The 16,026-nt window shown below is 34.6% G+C and overlaps 1 protein-coding gene across 1 annotated transcript; it reads right to left on the bottom strand.

Annotated features, from left to right (window-relative positions):
* Window positions 1-10,783: 10,783 nt before the first annotated feature.
* On the bottom strand, window positions 10,784-14,463 carry LOC141674400 (uncharacterized). Its single transcript, XM_074481109.1, has 4 exons — window positions 14,268-14,463; window positions 12,768-13,127; window positions 11,971-12,444; window positions 10,784-11,466 (listed from the first exon to the last, which is right to left on the bottom strand). The coding sequence occupies exons 1-4, from the start codon at window positions 14,461-14,463 to the stop codon at window positions 10,784-10,786; spliced, it is 1,713 nt and encodes a 570-aa protein (XP_074337210.1).
* Between the last annotated feature and the right edge of the window lie 1,563 nt (window positions 14,464-16,026).

Below are 16,026 nucleotides of genomic sequence, written 5' to 3'. Positions count from 1 at the left end.
TTTGAACTCTTCCAGCTTACAGCACCTCCGTTTAGACAAAACACAAAACCAGACTGTGATACAGTATCATCTCTGTCTGTTTGGAAACTTGTATCGGAGTAATCTTTTACAACGAGTTTTCTCTTCTCCTCCATACACCAGGAATGAATCTTTAGTTCTTTTCAGGTACTTAAGAATATTCTTGACTGCCGTCCAGTGACCTTCACCCGGATTAGACTGGTATCTGCTCGTCATGCTCAAGGTATACGAGACATCTGGGCGAGTACATACCATTGCATACATGATAGATCCAATTGCTGAAGCATATGGAAATTTATTCATGTGTTCCTTCTCATCCATGCTTTCGGACACTGGTCCTTAGAGATCGTTATCCCTTGAGACACGGGGACATATCCCCTTTTTGCATTTTATATTCCAAAACGATGCAAAACCTTATCAATGTATGTGCTCTGACTTAGACCGATCATCCTTCTAGATCTTTCTCTATAGATCCTCATTCCTAGAATGTAGGATGCCTCTCCTAAGTCTTTCATAGAGAAATTGCTCCCTAACTAAGTCTTAACAGCCTTTAGAGAAGATATGTCATTCCCCATTAGTAGTATATCATCAACATATAGTACTATGAATACCACATAGCTCCCACTAACCTTCTTGTAAACACACGGTTCATCTTCATTTTGAAGAAAGCCATACTCTGTGACTATTTCATCAAAACAGATATTCCATCTCCTAGAGGATTGCTTCAATCCATAAATGGATCGACGTAATTTACATACCTTGCCAGCATTCCTTGGATCGACAAAACCCTCAGGTTGTGTCATGTACACATCCTCTTCAAGACTTCCATTAAGGAAGGCCGTTTTCACATCCATTTGCCAGATTTCATAATCATGGAATGCTGCAATGGCAAGTAAAATCCTTATAGACTTGACCATAGCCACTGGTGAGAAAGTTTCATCATAGTCAATACCATGAATTTGTTTGAAACCTTTTGCAACCAGCCTAGCTTTATAGGTCTAAACATTTCCATCCATGCCCTTTTTCTTCTTAAAAACCCATTTGCACCCTATGGGTTTTACCCCTTCAGGTGGATCAACCAAAGTCCATACTTGGTTTTCGTACATGGAATCTATCTCGGATTTTATGGCTTCAAGCCATCTCTTAGAGTCAGGACTGTTCATAGCATCTTGGTATGTGAGAGGCTCATCTTCATCTATGAGCATCAAATTACCATACTGAGTCATGAGAAATCCATATCTCTCTGGCTCATGGAGAAATCTACCAGATCTATGAACAACCTGTGTTTGTTGAGCATTATCATTATTCTGCTCTTGTTCCACTTCAGGTTCAATGTTATTTTGCGGTTCTCGATCTTCATCGAGATCTATAGTTCTCCCACTGTTTCGTTTGGAAACAAAATCTCTTTCCAAGAAGACAGCATCTCTAGCAATAAACACTTTCTGCTCAGGATGACTATAAAATAATACGCCTTTATTTCATTAGGGTATTCTACAAAAATGCACTCTTCGGATTTAGGTCCAAGCTTGTCAGATTCTTGACGTTTCACAAATGCCTTACATCCCCAAACTTTCATAAAGTTCATGCTTTTCTCCTTTCATATCTCATATGGAGTCTTTTGAACCTTCTTAGTAGGAACACGGTTAAGTGTGAAAGCCGCTGTTTCTAGAGCGTAACCCCAGAAACTAATTGGAAGATCTGCATGACTCATCATCGATCACACCATATCCAACAAGGTGCGATTTCTCCTCTCTGAAACTCCATTCCATTGAGGTGTTCCTGGCGGAGTGAGTTGTGATACAATACCACACTTTTTCAAATACTCTCTAAATTCGGTGCTTAAGTATTCACCCCCACGATCGGATCGTAAGATCTTAATACTTGCATCTCCGCCAATTTGCTTCTCTACTTCAACCTTGTATTCTTTAAATTTTTCAAAAGAATCGGATTTGTTCTTCATAAGATATACATATCCATATCTACTGAAATCATCAGTAAATGTTATGAAGTAGTAGTAGCCTCCTCTAGCCATTACACGCATTGGGCCACATACATCACTATGTATTAGCTCCAGACGTTTAGTGGCCCTTTGACCCTTACTAGTGAAAGGGGCTTTAGTCATCTTACCAAGCAAACAAGATTCGCATTCTTTGTATGATTCAAAATCAAACTTATCCAAGTATCCATCCTTATGTAATTTGGATATGCGTTTCTCATTTATGTGGCCTAGACGACAATGCCAGAGGTATGTTTGATTTGAGTCATTCATTTTAAGTCGTTTGTTTTCTATATTACAGACAGGGTTATCTAAATCAAGAACATATAAACCATTAAATAAACGCGCAACACCATAGGTTAAATCATTCAAAGCAAAAGAGCAACGGTTGTTCTTTATTGTAAACGAAAAACCTTTCTTGTCCAAACAAGAAACATAAATAATGTTTCTGCGAATTGCAGGCACGTAAAAACAGTCTTCTAGTTCTAAAACAAGCCCAGAGGGCATAGATAAATAATAAGTCCCTACATCTAAAGCAGCAACTTTTGCTCCATTGCCTACTCTTAGGTCCACTTCTCCCTTAGCCAAAGTTCTACTTCTCTGCAGGCCCTGCACATTTATACAAATGTGAGAAGCACATCCAGTATCAAATACCCAAGATGTAAAAATAGACAAATTTGCTTTTATAACATAAATACCTGATCTAGAAATCTGAACTGCTTTCTTTTTCTTCAGATCCTCCAAGTAAATTGGACAGTTTCTCTTCCAGTGACCATCTTTCTTACAGTAGTGACATTCACCCTTGGCCACACCACCTTTAGGCTTTAAAGCCTGTTTGGGACCTGACTTTGGCTTGGGTGTAGAATTAGATCCAATCTTCTTCTTACCCTTCCATTTGCCCTTCCCTTTGGCCTTACCTTTATTTCCCACCATCAGTATGGGAGCAGGTTCAGCTGTCTTCATGTTGGTCTCATATGTTCTCAACATATGCAACAATTCAGTAGGTGTATTGTCAAATTCATTCATATTGTAGTTCACAACAAACTGAGTGAATTTTTTGTTCAAAGAATTCATAATTAGGTCAATACCAGTTTCCGGACCAATCGGGAAACCCAAAGTTTCAAGGTACTCAATGTAACCAATCATCTTCAGAACATGTGGGCCAAATGGTTCACTTGCCCCTTGTTTGCAATTAAAAAGTGACTTACTCGTGTTGAACCTTTCTTGACGAGTTTGGCTTGCAAACATGCTTTGCAAGTGCTCATTGATAGTATATGCATCCATATGCACATGTTGTCTTTGAAGCTCAGCACTCATAGTTGCCAACATAAGACATGCAACATCATTTACATCATTCTCATCCCTTGTGCGTTCTGCTCGTTCATCAGCAGTAGCACCCTTAGGAAGGGGGCCTGAAGGAGGAATATCAATGACATGAAGCTTGCGCTCCTGCCTGAGGATAATCCTCAAATTCCTCTTCCAGTCTAGGAAGTTGTTTCCTCCTGTCAGCTTGTCCTTCATAAGGACTGAACGTACGGATAGTGTGTTTGTGTTGTTTGCCATTACTCAATATCTACAATAATAAAAGCGCAAAATAAACATTAGATTGTCTGAGTTAAAATTTTATGTTCATATGATTATGATATATTCATAATATATCTCCCACTATTTTTTATCAAATTAATAGACCTAACTATTAATTCGGAAAGTATATCCCATAAATCTTTCTAGTGAGCCAAGATCCATATTTCGTCATGTCCTAAGTCAACCACTGGTATCCTTAAAACATGATTATTTAGGTAGACAACAGTTGTCAATTATATCATATATAATTCTTGGATAATTTGGTGAACAACAATTGATCTTATCTATCTAATAGATTTTTAACCAAACTCTATGCTTCTAAGTTCATAATAGTTGAATATAACCATTTATATTCACCTTATTATGATGACTCAGTTAAGTTAGACCTAATGATACAACATCCGAATATAACCGTTTATATTCGTCGCATTTCACCACAATAGATAGGAGTCCCCTGCCACTGACAGCCCTTCCCCTTATCGATCTAGGATTCAATGAGTGTTCATTCATTGGAAAGCATCTGATTAAAACTTAATATTTTTACTTAGGGATTTTAATTTAGAACGATCATGATCCCATCATAAAGAGATTCCCAATTTTTCCTTGAATAAAATACTTCAAATCAATACTCGTCAATGGTTTGATTTCCAGGTAGTGGAGGAGTCACATCGGTCTCGCTTAAAACCCACAGCCTTACAAGTTCTATGAACCCGTTGTTGACAAAATTGCCCCATGTCAGAAATAAAGAAAATTCGTATTTTATTCCGTGTTTCATAAACACGAGAATCTCATGATCATTTGTTAATTTTAAATCTTGAGTCGTTACAGATTTTATCTTGTTTAAAGGCATGGCATGGGTGATGTATCTAATACATATATGCATCATTAATCTAATTAAAACATGCATTTTCTACTCTACACATACTATTTATACATCATATGAAAAGGGCGTAAAGTAAACGTGCAATAGTTATGGCCCAATCCTATGTGATCTTTTCAGGCTAATGAAAAGATCAAGGTCAATCTATGGTGTAAAAATAACTATTACATATGTCTTCTCTATTGCTTCCATTGTCTCCTTGGCCTCCATAGGATGCCTCCTTGTTCCCTTGTCCTTCTTGGATGTTACATTAAGAATTATACTAATGAACTTACAAAAGAACTCGAGTTACATTCGAGATAAAACAACTACAAATAGAAAATGACATGCAAGTCGTATTTATTACAAACCAAAAGAATAAACCATTACAACTAAGGTCTTAAGGCCATAACTATGCACCATGCTCAAGTAACCATTAAAGAACATGATAGATCATATAAAGATGACATACTATTTATCACCTATCATGATCCAATCAAGAATAATAAATAAGTAAAGCATATGTCATAAGCACAAATTAAAACGAAACCCTAAGCACGCGGGTTCGGGGGGGGGGCAGCGAGCCCTCCGATGGCGGAAATTTTTGCAAAATCAAGTATCAGAATACTAGCAAAACATGTATCAGAATACTATTCCAGAAGCATGTATCAGTATACACACGATCCATATCCCAGTTACCAAAAACATGTATCAGTATACATATTTTAAGAGATCGCATACATATGAGTTATGGAAAATCTTAAACATACTAGTATCATCATATAGATCATTAACAGATTCATCATATAATTCATATAACATAACTGTTATCCTGGCAGACTCATATAACATAACTGTTATCATGGCAGACTTATCACACATGCATACTTGTAAAAATACAGTAAACACGTAACCAAATCAGCCCCTTATACACGTAGCTCTGATGCCATTGTTGGGTTCCGAGGCATAAAACGCAGCGGATAAACGTAAATAAAACAAAGATTTTGAAACCCAAAAACAGGATCCATGTATAATTATGGGCAGATTATGGAGATAACGAATCATACCTTTCAAGAGCTTAACTTTCACGAACTCAACGGAGATCCTAGCTATCACGCTTTGTGTCTACCTCTCGGAGAAACACCTCTATGGTATCCACACGAGCACCTCCAAGAACGTCTAACGAACTTGACTACGGAATGGATGTACTAGCCTCCTTCTTGACGATCCGAATTGCCTCTGCCTCTCTTTGCTGCTAGGGTTTTTACAAAAATGTCCAAGCCTCTTTAACCTATCATTATGTATTTATAATGGCTGATTAAAAAGGCCCATAATAGCAAAGCCCAACCCTAGTAGGTATTGGATTAAATAATAAAAACGAATTTCTATTATTTAATTAATAACTAAGTCATACTTAATTATTATGGGCAAAAAAAAAACATTCATTTTAATTCGAATTTATATTATCTCAATTAAGTCTTACTTAATTATAATAAAATTCGAATAATCATCAATTAATTTAAATCCATAATTTAAATTAACTATTCCATTAAGTGCTCTATTTGTGCGACCATATAGGCTATTATTTATTTGGCAATAATTTTATTCTCTAATAAAATTATAAACAATGAGCGGTATCTAGTAATACATCATTGTTACCCAATTAAACAATAATTAAATCGTGATTAGATAAAACCTTTCGTGATTAATGTTTTTCGTGTAATATAATCCCTTTAACCATACATATTATAGATTAAACTCGAGGCATGTATTTAGTCATCCTCTTCAACATTTAATCCGGGTTTACTTGATCCATGAGTAGACTATCAAGATAAATCATTATTTGAGCATGACCATGCTTTTATAGTCTCACTCAATCAAGAGGCCAATAATATCTCTCCTAATTATAGGAGGGTTAAATTCTTTATCTATCATTCATATTTCTCATACGACTCATGATATACCCAATGTCCACTTTTATCATCACCCGGTCAAAAGTAACTTTTAATGTAGTCAAAGTATATTAATCCTCGTATAGAAATATAATGATTTCAAGTCAAAGGATCGTTACACCATTATCACTGTGAGTCTTTCTTATGACTTTATTAAACATGAAGAATCTCACTGTGGGTCTGTCCAGTACCATGTACTCTCACATGTACCTATGTATTGACTTTAGTATCCCCATACTTATAACCAATGAAATGTGGTTATCTTGTCAAACAACATACTAGTCTATCTATGTATTATTATTGTCCTATATAATAATACTCGACTAGGGACCTTTAAGAATATGATATATTATATAATCTCAAGTTCAAGTCATGTACTTAAACTATACAATGTGTATCATGATTCTAAGGACATTTATTATGCTAACAAAATACCGCAGTAATTAAGGTCATAATAAATACATTTATTGAATGATCAACTGACATAAATATTTAAAAGAATAATGTATTGCCTCTAGGGCACCTACACTAACATGCAGTTCCTCAAATTCTCGGATGAAAAGATACGGATCCTCTTCCTCTACCCCAACAAACCTAGGTAACATGGTAATGTTGTGATGTTTAATTTCAAAATTATTCGCGGTTACTTGAGGTAGAACTATGCATGAGGGTTCAGCGGAACGAGCGATAACAATAGTCTTTGAATGAGACAGACATGACTACATGTGATATTTCTACTTCTTTTGATTCAATTTTAGTGGGTGAAAGAACTCGAGTTGCCTTACTACTTTAGAAGATGAAAGGTTGGAGTGTCTTATTAATCTAGATTAATGGTCTCGAACCCAATTACTTTGCATATAGGACAAGTAATCACGCAACAAATAAGAGCTATAAGTAAACACCTAAGAAAAATTGGAAAATCAAAAAGAAAAATCTTAGATCTAGGGTAATCTTCAGCTCCTAACTTTTTGACCACCAAAAAGTCTATAAATCTAGATTTATTTAAACTGACTGGACGGGTAAGCGGGGGAACTTCCTTGTAAACAAGGCATTGAATTAGAGAACCTCTAGCCTAGACACCAATCCAAATTGGCCAGGTAAGTGATACACTTTCCTTGTCACCAAAAGCTCGAATAATTCCAAATTTACTTTCTCTTTTAGGTACCTTCCTAATTGAGCTTGAAACCCTAGGGGCCAATGTCTACTTAATTTTTTTAAGGTAGATGAAAGCAAGATGAAGGAATTAATGATTTGTGGGCCAAGGAAGGGGTGATGAAATCCATCACCTTATCTTGAAATTGGGTGGTGCCCTTAAGACTGATTAGAAGATGCAACACACAAAGAACAAAATAATAAACACTTATGGATGCACTACACTACGTGTATTACTCTAAATTATACGTACGTCTTTCCTCCGATAATCACCATAATTGTATAAGATAGAAAAGGAAATCTAGATGATGTGATCCTATATGAAAGAATGAATGATGCAACAAATTGGTTTTTAAAAATTAACTAACTACTATTTAGATTTTGCAAATATTTAAAGTGAGAAGAAAAAAAAAAGGTGATACTGAATACCGAAAAGCGGTTTCAAAAATTTCAAAAGAGACGGTGAGGCCTTCTAGCGATCTTTTTGTCCTAGCTTTCCTCCGCTTCACGATTCCCGAAAAAACAAAGAGAAAATAAGAAACTAGTTCAAAGAATTAAATATCAAGGAGTGAAAATTACCAATAGTCCCCGAAAGCGGTGCCAAGAACTTGATGTGTAAAATAATAAGAACTGCAAGCGCACGATGTTTAGTTGTAGCAATTATAGATCGATCCACGGAGACTATGAATTTTCAAATTCCTAATAATTTAAATCAGGCGAACTAGACAAATATATTTGAGATGGGATTTGTTTAACCTAATTAGCAAATAAAAAATTATATGGAAAATCTAGGAATCTGAATCCGATAATCAATCATAATTAATATCAACTCGCCCTAAAATTAATTCTCTTTTCTTCACAAAAATAACGTTTATCAAATTAACGAGAAAAGCATATAATATGAAACTTTTAATCTAACAATAACCCATCAAAACTTCATGGAGCAAGCATAGGCTATGAAAAATAAATCTGGTAACAATAATATATCAAAATTACTTTATCAATTGAATAATTAAGCACCAAGATAAATCATGAAAATCAAATAATAAGAATGAGAAGATACCAAAGTAATTAAATTTACTTCATCTTGATCCTAGGGAACAAATTTTGTAACACATGATAAAAAAGATGAGCAAAACAAATAACTAACAAAATTCTAGCTCTAGATTGGTGTTCAAGGTGTTGGGTCTTGGGTGTTTTGGATTTGTAAAATACAAGAGGGGAGACTCATATATATAGGGAAAATATTAGGGTTCGGGTCTTAGAATATCAAATTCTACTTAGGATATATTTCCTTTTTTTTCCTTCATATTCTTCAATAAGTATACAAATTTCTTTAGCTTCAAGTATTCTCCACCTCCTTGCCTTTTTCACCTTTTTCTGCTCAAATTCTGATTTTATTTATTTTCCTGCAAAACAAAGTAAAATAATTTATTTGTTAAAAAAATATGAAAACAGACATAAAATAGGTATTAATAATATGTAATAGTATGGACCTATCAGTTTTGAATACAGTTGAGGAAACAATTATTGGATTCCTTAACTAAATTTTTCTAGTTCAGCAATTATGATTTTAACTTTTCTGCTCTATTACAGATGTGGGTTTTTATATCAAAAGACCATATATATATCATACTGAACTTGCTGAGCATTTCTTTCGCTCATACTTGCCTGTTTTAAATTTAACCTTCCAGTAAGGAATAATTGACGCTTTTTAGATGCGTAATTCGAGAAAAACAAAGAAAAAAGCTCTTATAAAGAAGGTTGGTCCATGGTTTACGGGATTAGAGTAAGTTCTATTATGTAAAGATGTTTGTATATATACATTACTTGTGTTATCATGTAGTTGGACTAGTATACTTCTTTTCGAAGTTATACTAGCGGGTTGAGTGTCAGAGATTGTTGAAAAGAGTTTCAAAAGAAAGTGAAAATTTTAATTTATGGAAATTTGGAATTCTTGTTTCTAGAAATGTAACATAAAAAGATCTTGGTATAGTTGGGGTCGAGATGATATATTTATTTGCTATACAGTTGCTGGCATTTGTTTATTGATTAAAGATGTAGTTTTATATTGATGTTTTATTGTGACAACCAAATCCTCAGACCCCAGATTTGGGGGAATTATAATTACGAAACAATTCTCATAATTTTTAAATGTCCAGAGAATTTTATAAAAAAATTTTAGTCCTTAATATTTATTAAAAATCAACTTAAAGTTCACTAAAATAACTCTAACATATAAGAGTCATAATTGAACACTTGACTGTAAATTTTAACTTTAACAGATAATTTTTGTAAGTTATGAGAGATTACCTAGCTCACTTACTAATCTTGTGAATGTTGATTCATCAAAAGGCTTGGTAAAGATTGTGATGTCCTCAAACTCGGGGTTATGAATGAGGACTCACAGCACCAAAAAACTAATATATTAATAACAAAAATATAATAAACCCAGAAGGTAACATGATCTAAAAAGGATAAAGTATGAGGCAAGATTACCACTACCAACAAAAATAATATTATTACAACCCTTAATATAAATAAAATAGTTGTAATATACTAGCTTTAATAATATTAGAAGGGGCTACTAAATCTGAGAGGGAAAGAATGATATTCGGAGGGAGATAGAGAGCATGTATTATGATGCTTGGTGCAAGTTTTACATTCACCAAGGCCATGTATTTATATCTAAGAAAAAGAATAAAAGCAATCAATGCATTATCAAAATTTCTACTACTAAAGTTTAGCCCTACTATTACAATATTTGACCACATGGCAAATCAATTCACAACACTCCCCTTTGATAATCATTGTGGTATGGATCATAGACTGCCTCGTTAAAACCTTAACAAAGAAAAACCGAGTGGGATAAAAACTTTGACGAAGGAAAAAGAGTACAATCTCCCCTTGGAAAAACTAATCATTCTCTGAATTTTGTTGAAACAAATTCTTGAGTCGACGCATTCCAATGTTCTGTCGTAATTTCTCGAAGGTTGAATTCAGTAATGATTTCGTGAATAAGTCAGCAAGGTTGTCATATGACCAAATTTATTGTACATCAATTTCACCATTCTTTTGAAGCTCATGAGTGTAGAAGAATTTTAGTAAAATGTGCTTCGTCCTGTCTTCTTTGATATATTTTTCCTTGAGTTGATTAATGCATGCAGTGTTATCCTCAAACATAACGGTAGGACTTCTAGTGATGTCTGGTAATTCAAATGATTAACGAATATTCTTGATGATAGACCGCAACCAGACACATTCTCTATTGGCTTCATGAATCACATATCCAATTTGTTGAGGTTGCCACTGTAGTTTGCTTCGTAGATTTCCAGGAAATGGATGTACCGTAATATGTAAACACATATCCAGTTTGTGATTTGCCAAATGAGGATCCGAAAAATATCCAGCGTCTGCATATCTAATCAACTGAAATGTTGAGTTTTTCAGGAAGAATAACTCAAAATCAATTATTCCACGAAGATAATGAAATATATGCTTGATCCCATTCCAATGCCTGTCCATCAGAGCAGAGCTAAATCTAGCCAATAAATTCACAGCAAATGCAATATTTGGCCTTGTATTATTTACAAGGTACATAAGTGCACCAATTGCTCCGAGATATAGGATTTTAGGATCGAGAACTTCTTCATCATCTTCTCGTGGTCGAAATGGATCTTTATCAGGCTCTAAAGATCTAAACACCATTGGAGTATTCAATGGATGAGATTTAATAATGTAAAATATGTTCAAAACCTTTTCTGTATATGTAGATTGGTGGATGAAAATTCCTGATGACAAGTGCTCAACTTGTATACCAAGCCAATATTTTGTCCTTCCAAGATCTTTCATTTCAAACTCTGTCTTTAGGTATATGACAACTTCATCAACCTTTGTAGTTGTTCCTACAAGGTTTAAATCATCGACATATACAGCAATAATCACAAAACCAGATTGTGATTTTTTAATAAAAACACATGGAGAAATTTGGTTACTAATATACTCATTCGTTTATAAATAATGACTAAGTCTGTTATACCACATATGACCAGACTGTTTCAGTCCATACAATGATCGTTGAAGTTTAATGGAGTATATATGATGAGGTTTCTTGAACTCATCCATTTTTAAACCTTCTGGGATTTTCATAAAAATTTCACTATCGAGTGAACCATATAGGTATGCATTAACGACGTCCATAAGACATGTTTCCAAATTTTCTTTAGATGCCATACCTAATATAAAATTAAAGGTAATTCTATCCATCACTGGCGAGTATGTCTCTTGATAATCAATGTCAGGCCTTTGAGAAAACCCTTGTGCTACAAGTCGGGCTTTATATCTCATAATTTCATTCTTTTCATTTTATTTTCTTATGAATACCCATTTATTCCCAACAGGGTTCACACCAATTGGTGTTTGGAGAACAGGTCCAAATACTTTTCTTTTACGCAATGAATCTAATTCTGTTTGGATCGTGTCTTTCCATTTTGGCCAGTGCTTTCTTCGACGGCATTCATCTACACTTTGTGGTTCAGGATCACAATTTATGTCGAAATCCAATACCGCAGAATACACAAATATATCATCGATTATGGCTTTACTTCGATTCCATAATTTTATATCATGCACATAATTTATTGAAATTTTATGACTGTTTAATCTCGTATCTTCGGGGACTGGAATCTCTTCAGGAGATAATACCACTTCAGGGGTATTTTCTTCTTCTGGAGCATGTGCCACTTCTGAGGCAATTTTTTTAATTTTTCTTTTTCGTGGTGCAACATCCTCTGCACCGACCGGTCTACCATGCTTCAGGCATGGCTTTGATTCTGTAACCAATTCTTTTGTATCTGATTTTTGAATTGGTATATCTATTCTAGCTGGAGTTTTACTGCAGGTATATGAGATTTAGTTATATTTCTAGAATCGTTAAATGCGTCAAGCATTTGGTTTATGATATTTTGCATATGAATAATTCTTTTAACTTCACGTTCGCATTGACGGGTACGTGGATCTAGAAAATATAATCCTAATGCATTCCATGTTATGCCAGGATTAACTTTATTTGAATGTTTATCTCCCCCTAAGGGAGGAAACATAGACTCGTCAAAATGACAATCTGCATATCTTGCGGTAAATAAGTCTTCGGTTAGAGGCTCCAGATATCTAATTATAGACGTGGAATCAAAACCAATGTATATACCTATTCTTCTTTGAGCTCCCATCTTCGATCTTTGTGGTGGAGCAATCGATACATATACAGCACTTCCGAAAATTTTGAAGTGAGAAATATTAGGAACTTGAACAAGTACCTGTTGTAGTGGAGAATGTTGGTTGTAGAAAGTTGGTCTAATCCTAATAATATTAGCAGCATGAAGTACTGTGTGACCCCAAATAGATGTAGGTAATTTTGCTTTTAACAATAGCGGTCTTGCAATAAGTTGAAGTCTTTTGCTAAAGGATTTGGCTAACCCATTTTGTGTATGTACATGAGGAACTGGGTGTTCAACTGGGATTCCTACTGACATGCAATAGTCGACAAAAGTTGTAGATGTGAATTCACCTGCATTATCTAAACAAATTGACTTGATGCAATGATCTGGGAATTGAACTCATAGTTTGATTATTTGGGCAATTAATTTTGCAAAAACATCATTACGAGTTGAGAGAAGACAAACATGAGACCATCTAGTTGAGGCATCGATTAATACCATAAAGTACCTAAATGGGCCAGATGGTGGGTGTATAGGTCCACATATATCGCCTTGGATCCTTTCTAGAAAAGTTGGGCTTTCAAGCTGAACTTTAGTAGGGGATGGTCGAGTAATCAGTATTCCTAAAGAACATGCTGAACATGGAAGGTCATTGTTGGAAAGAACTTTAAAATCTTTAAGAGGATGACCGGCAGAATTTTCTATAATACGACGCATCATAGAGACACCAGGATGACCTAATCTTTCATGCCAAAGTGTAAAAGATTTTGGAACTATGAGTTTGGAAGCAATGACATTGTGTGACTCAATAGTTCTAATTTTCATCATATATAATCCTGAGGAAAGTGAGTGAAACTTTTCTAATATTTTCTTGTTGCTAGGATTAGCGAAAGTAATAAGAAGATATTCTCTATTAGCCTCAGAGGTAGTTTCGATGTGAAAATTATTGAGTCGGATATCTTTAAAACTAAGAAGATTTCTAGTAGACTTACTAGAATATAATGCATTTAGAATGTGTATGTATGTACCATTAGGTAGGATGAAACTAGCTTTTCCAAAACCTTCGATTATATTAGATACACCGGAAATCGTTCCGACTTGAGCTTCGATTTTGGTTATTTGGGTAAAAATTCTCGGTTCTGTAGAATCGTATGAGTTGTACCATAATCAGCAATACATATATCTTTAGAATCCATTTTGTATATAATTAAAAAAGATAATTTATTTGATAAGAACATAACACACAACATAGTTCAAACAAAATAAAGCACACAATACACACTACTATAGTAATTATATAAAACTAATCTTCAGCCTCCCATAGAAGAGTTTAGTTAGGTTCATTCGGACCGTTAATGCTTATTCCTCCAGTTGTGATTCTCATAAAATCATCTATGTTATTGGTAGCAAAATTTGTTCTACCATTTTCTCTTTTGATTTTTGAGAAGATTGGTATTGATTCACAAGATGATTTGGGGCATGACAATTACGTGTGCCCATCCATGCCGCACCTATATCAAATATTTTCAATTTTTCCCCCTCGTGGTGCCCTTCTTTTACTCTGTGATTCAGATTGCCACTTCCGGTGAACAGAGTTGTTATATGGACGAAAATGCTCATGGCTCCGACCTCGTCCACGGTACTGACCTCGGCCCCGTCCACCTCTATACCCTTTTCCACGTACATTCAGCTGAATTGACATGTTATTTACTTTAGGTAATGGGGCAGATCCTGTTGGACGGGATTGATGATTCTTAATCACCAATTTATGATTCTGTTCAACAACGACGAGAGTTTATAGAAGATCCCCGAACTTAGTAAATTTGCGCTCCCTGTACATCTCTGCTAAGTTGATATTGTTGGGGTAAAAAGTTGATAGTGTTTTATCGATTTTTCTTTTCTCCGTAACTTTCTCACCACACATAATAAGCCTAGAACTTATTTTGAACAAAGCAGAGCTATATGCTCGGACACTCTTAAAATCCTAAAGTCTTAAATTAGCCCAATCATTTTCAGCTGCAGGTAGATAAACTAGTTTCTGGTGATCGAACCTATCCTTTAGATTTTCCCATAAAAGAAAGGGATCCTCGATTTCTACGTACACGGATTTTAAATCTTCATGCATGTGGTGTCGGAGAAAAATTATAGAGTTAAATTTTTCTTGAATCGTGGATTTATTTTCTGCCTTTATTGTGTCGCTTAATTTCTTTGAACCCAAATACAACTTTACATCTTTTACCCATGATAAATAATTATCGCAAGAAATGTCCAAGGCAACGAACGACAAGCTTGTAATATTTGTCATACTAAATCTGAATTAACATGAAAATTATTAAATTTTAATTCATCAATGTAAATATTACATAAACTCCTACTTAATCGAGTGTGTTAACAAGTATGCAATAATCAATGTATATATCATTATTATCATTGATATTATAAACAAATCTATATATAAAATAACAAATGGATTTCACCCGCCATACGGATGTCTGCGTATGCAGTTTATCTCCGACCAATAATAAATTAAAGTGGACAATCCTGCATAAGTTTGTTATGGGCAAAAGGTTATTATCCGATAAGTATGCAATTTTTATAAATTAAGGCTCCCACTATACTTCGGTATTACCCAAAATTAAATGGTACCGTAAAATAATTTTAATAGGCGGTGCTCCGGCCATATATATTTAAATTATTAGTAGAGGGTGTAACCACGTCTACTCTAGTCATATATATTTAAATTATATGTAGAGGGTGTAACCTCGTCTACTCATATATATGTATACTTAAATTAAAATTATACCTTCTCAGTTTCGGCAGGGCTTCGTGCTGATAATGTGTTTTAATATACTAGCTTTAATAATATTTGAAGGGGCTACTAAATCTGAGAGGGAAAGAATGATAATCGGAGGGAGTTAGAGAGCATGTATTAGTATGCTTGCTGCAAGTTTTACATTCACCAAGGCCATGTATTTATAGCTAAGGTGAAGAAAAAAAGCAATCAATGCATTATTAAAATTTCTACTCCTAAAGTTTAGCCCTACTATTACAATATTTGACCACATGGCAAATCAATTCACTACAAAAACCAAAATTTTCGATTCCGACTTGGAACCGACAGATAACCCAAAAGTATCTAATTCAGCTATTACACTTCCAACCAACTTATTGTCTCTTGCTCACACATCATCTACCTGATCTGGAATCAGAAATCCCACGACTCGATAGGAACCGTCAGGAACGCTCTTG

The sequence above is a fragment of the Apium graveolens genome, chromosome 7, assembly GCF_009905375.1.
Source record: "Apium graveolens cultivar Ventura chromosome 7, ASM990537v1, whole genome shotgun sequence".
In the NCBI taxonomy this organism is placed as follows: Eukaryota; Viridiplantae; Streptophyta; class Magnoliopsida; order Apiales; family Apiaceae; genus Apium; species Apium graveolens.
Note: the sequence above shows the minus strand (reverse complement) of the source record. Positions and strands in the feature narration are given on the sequence as shown.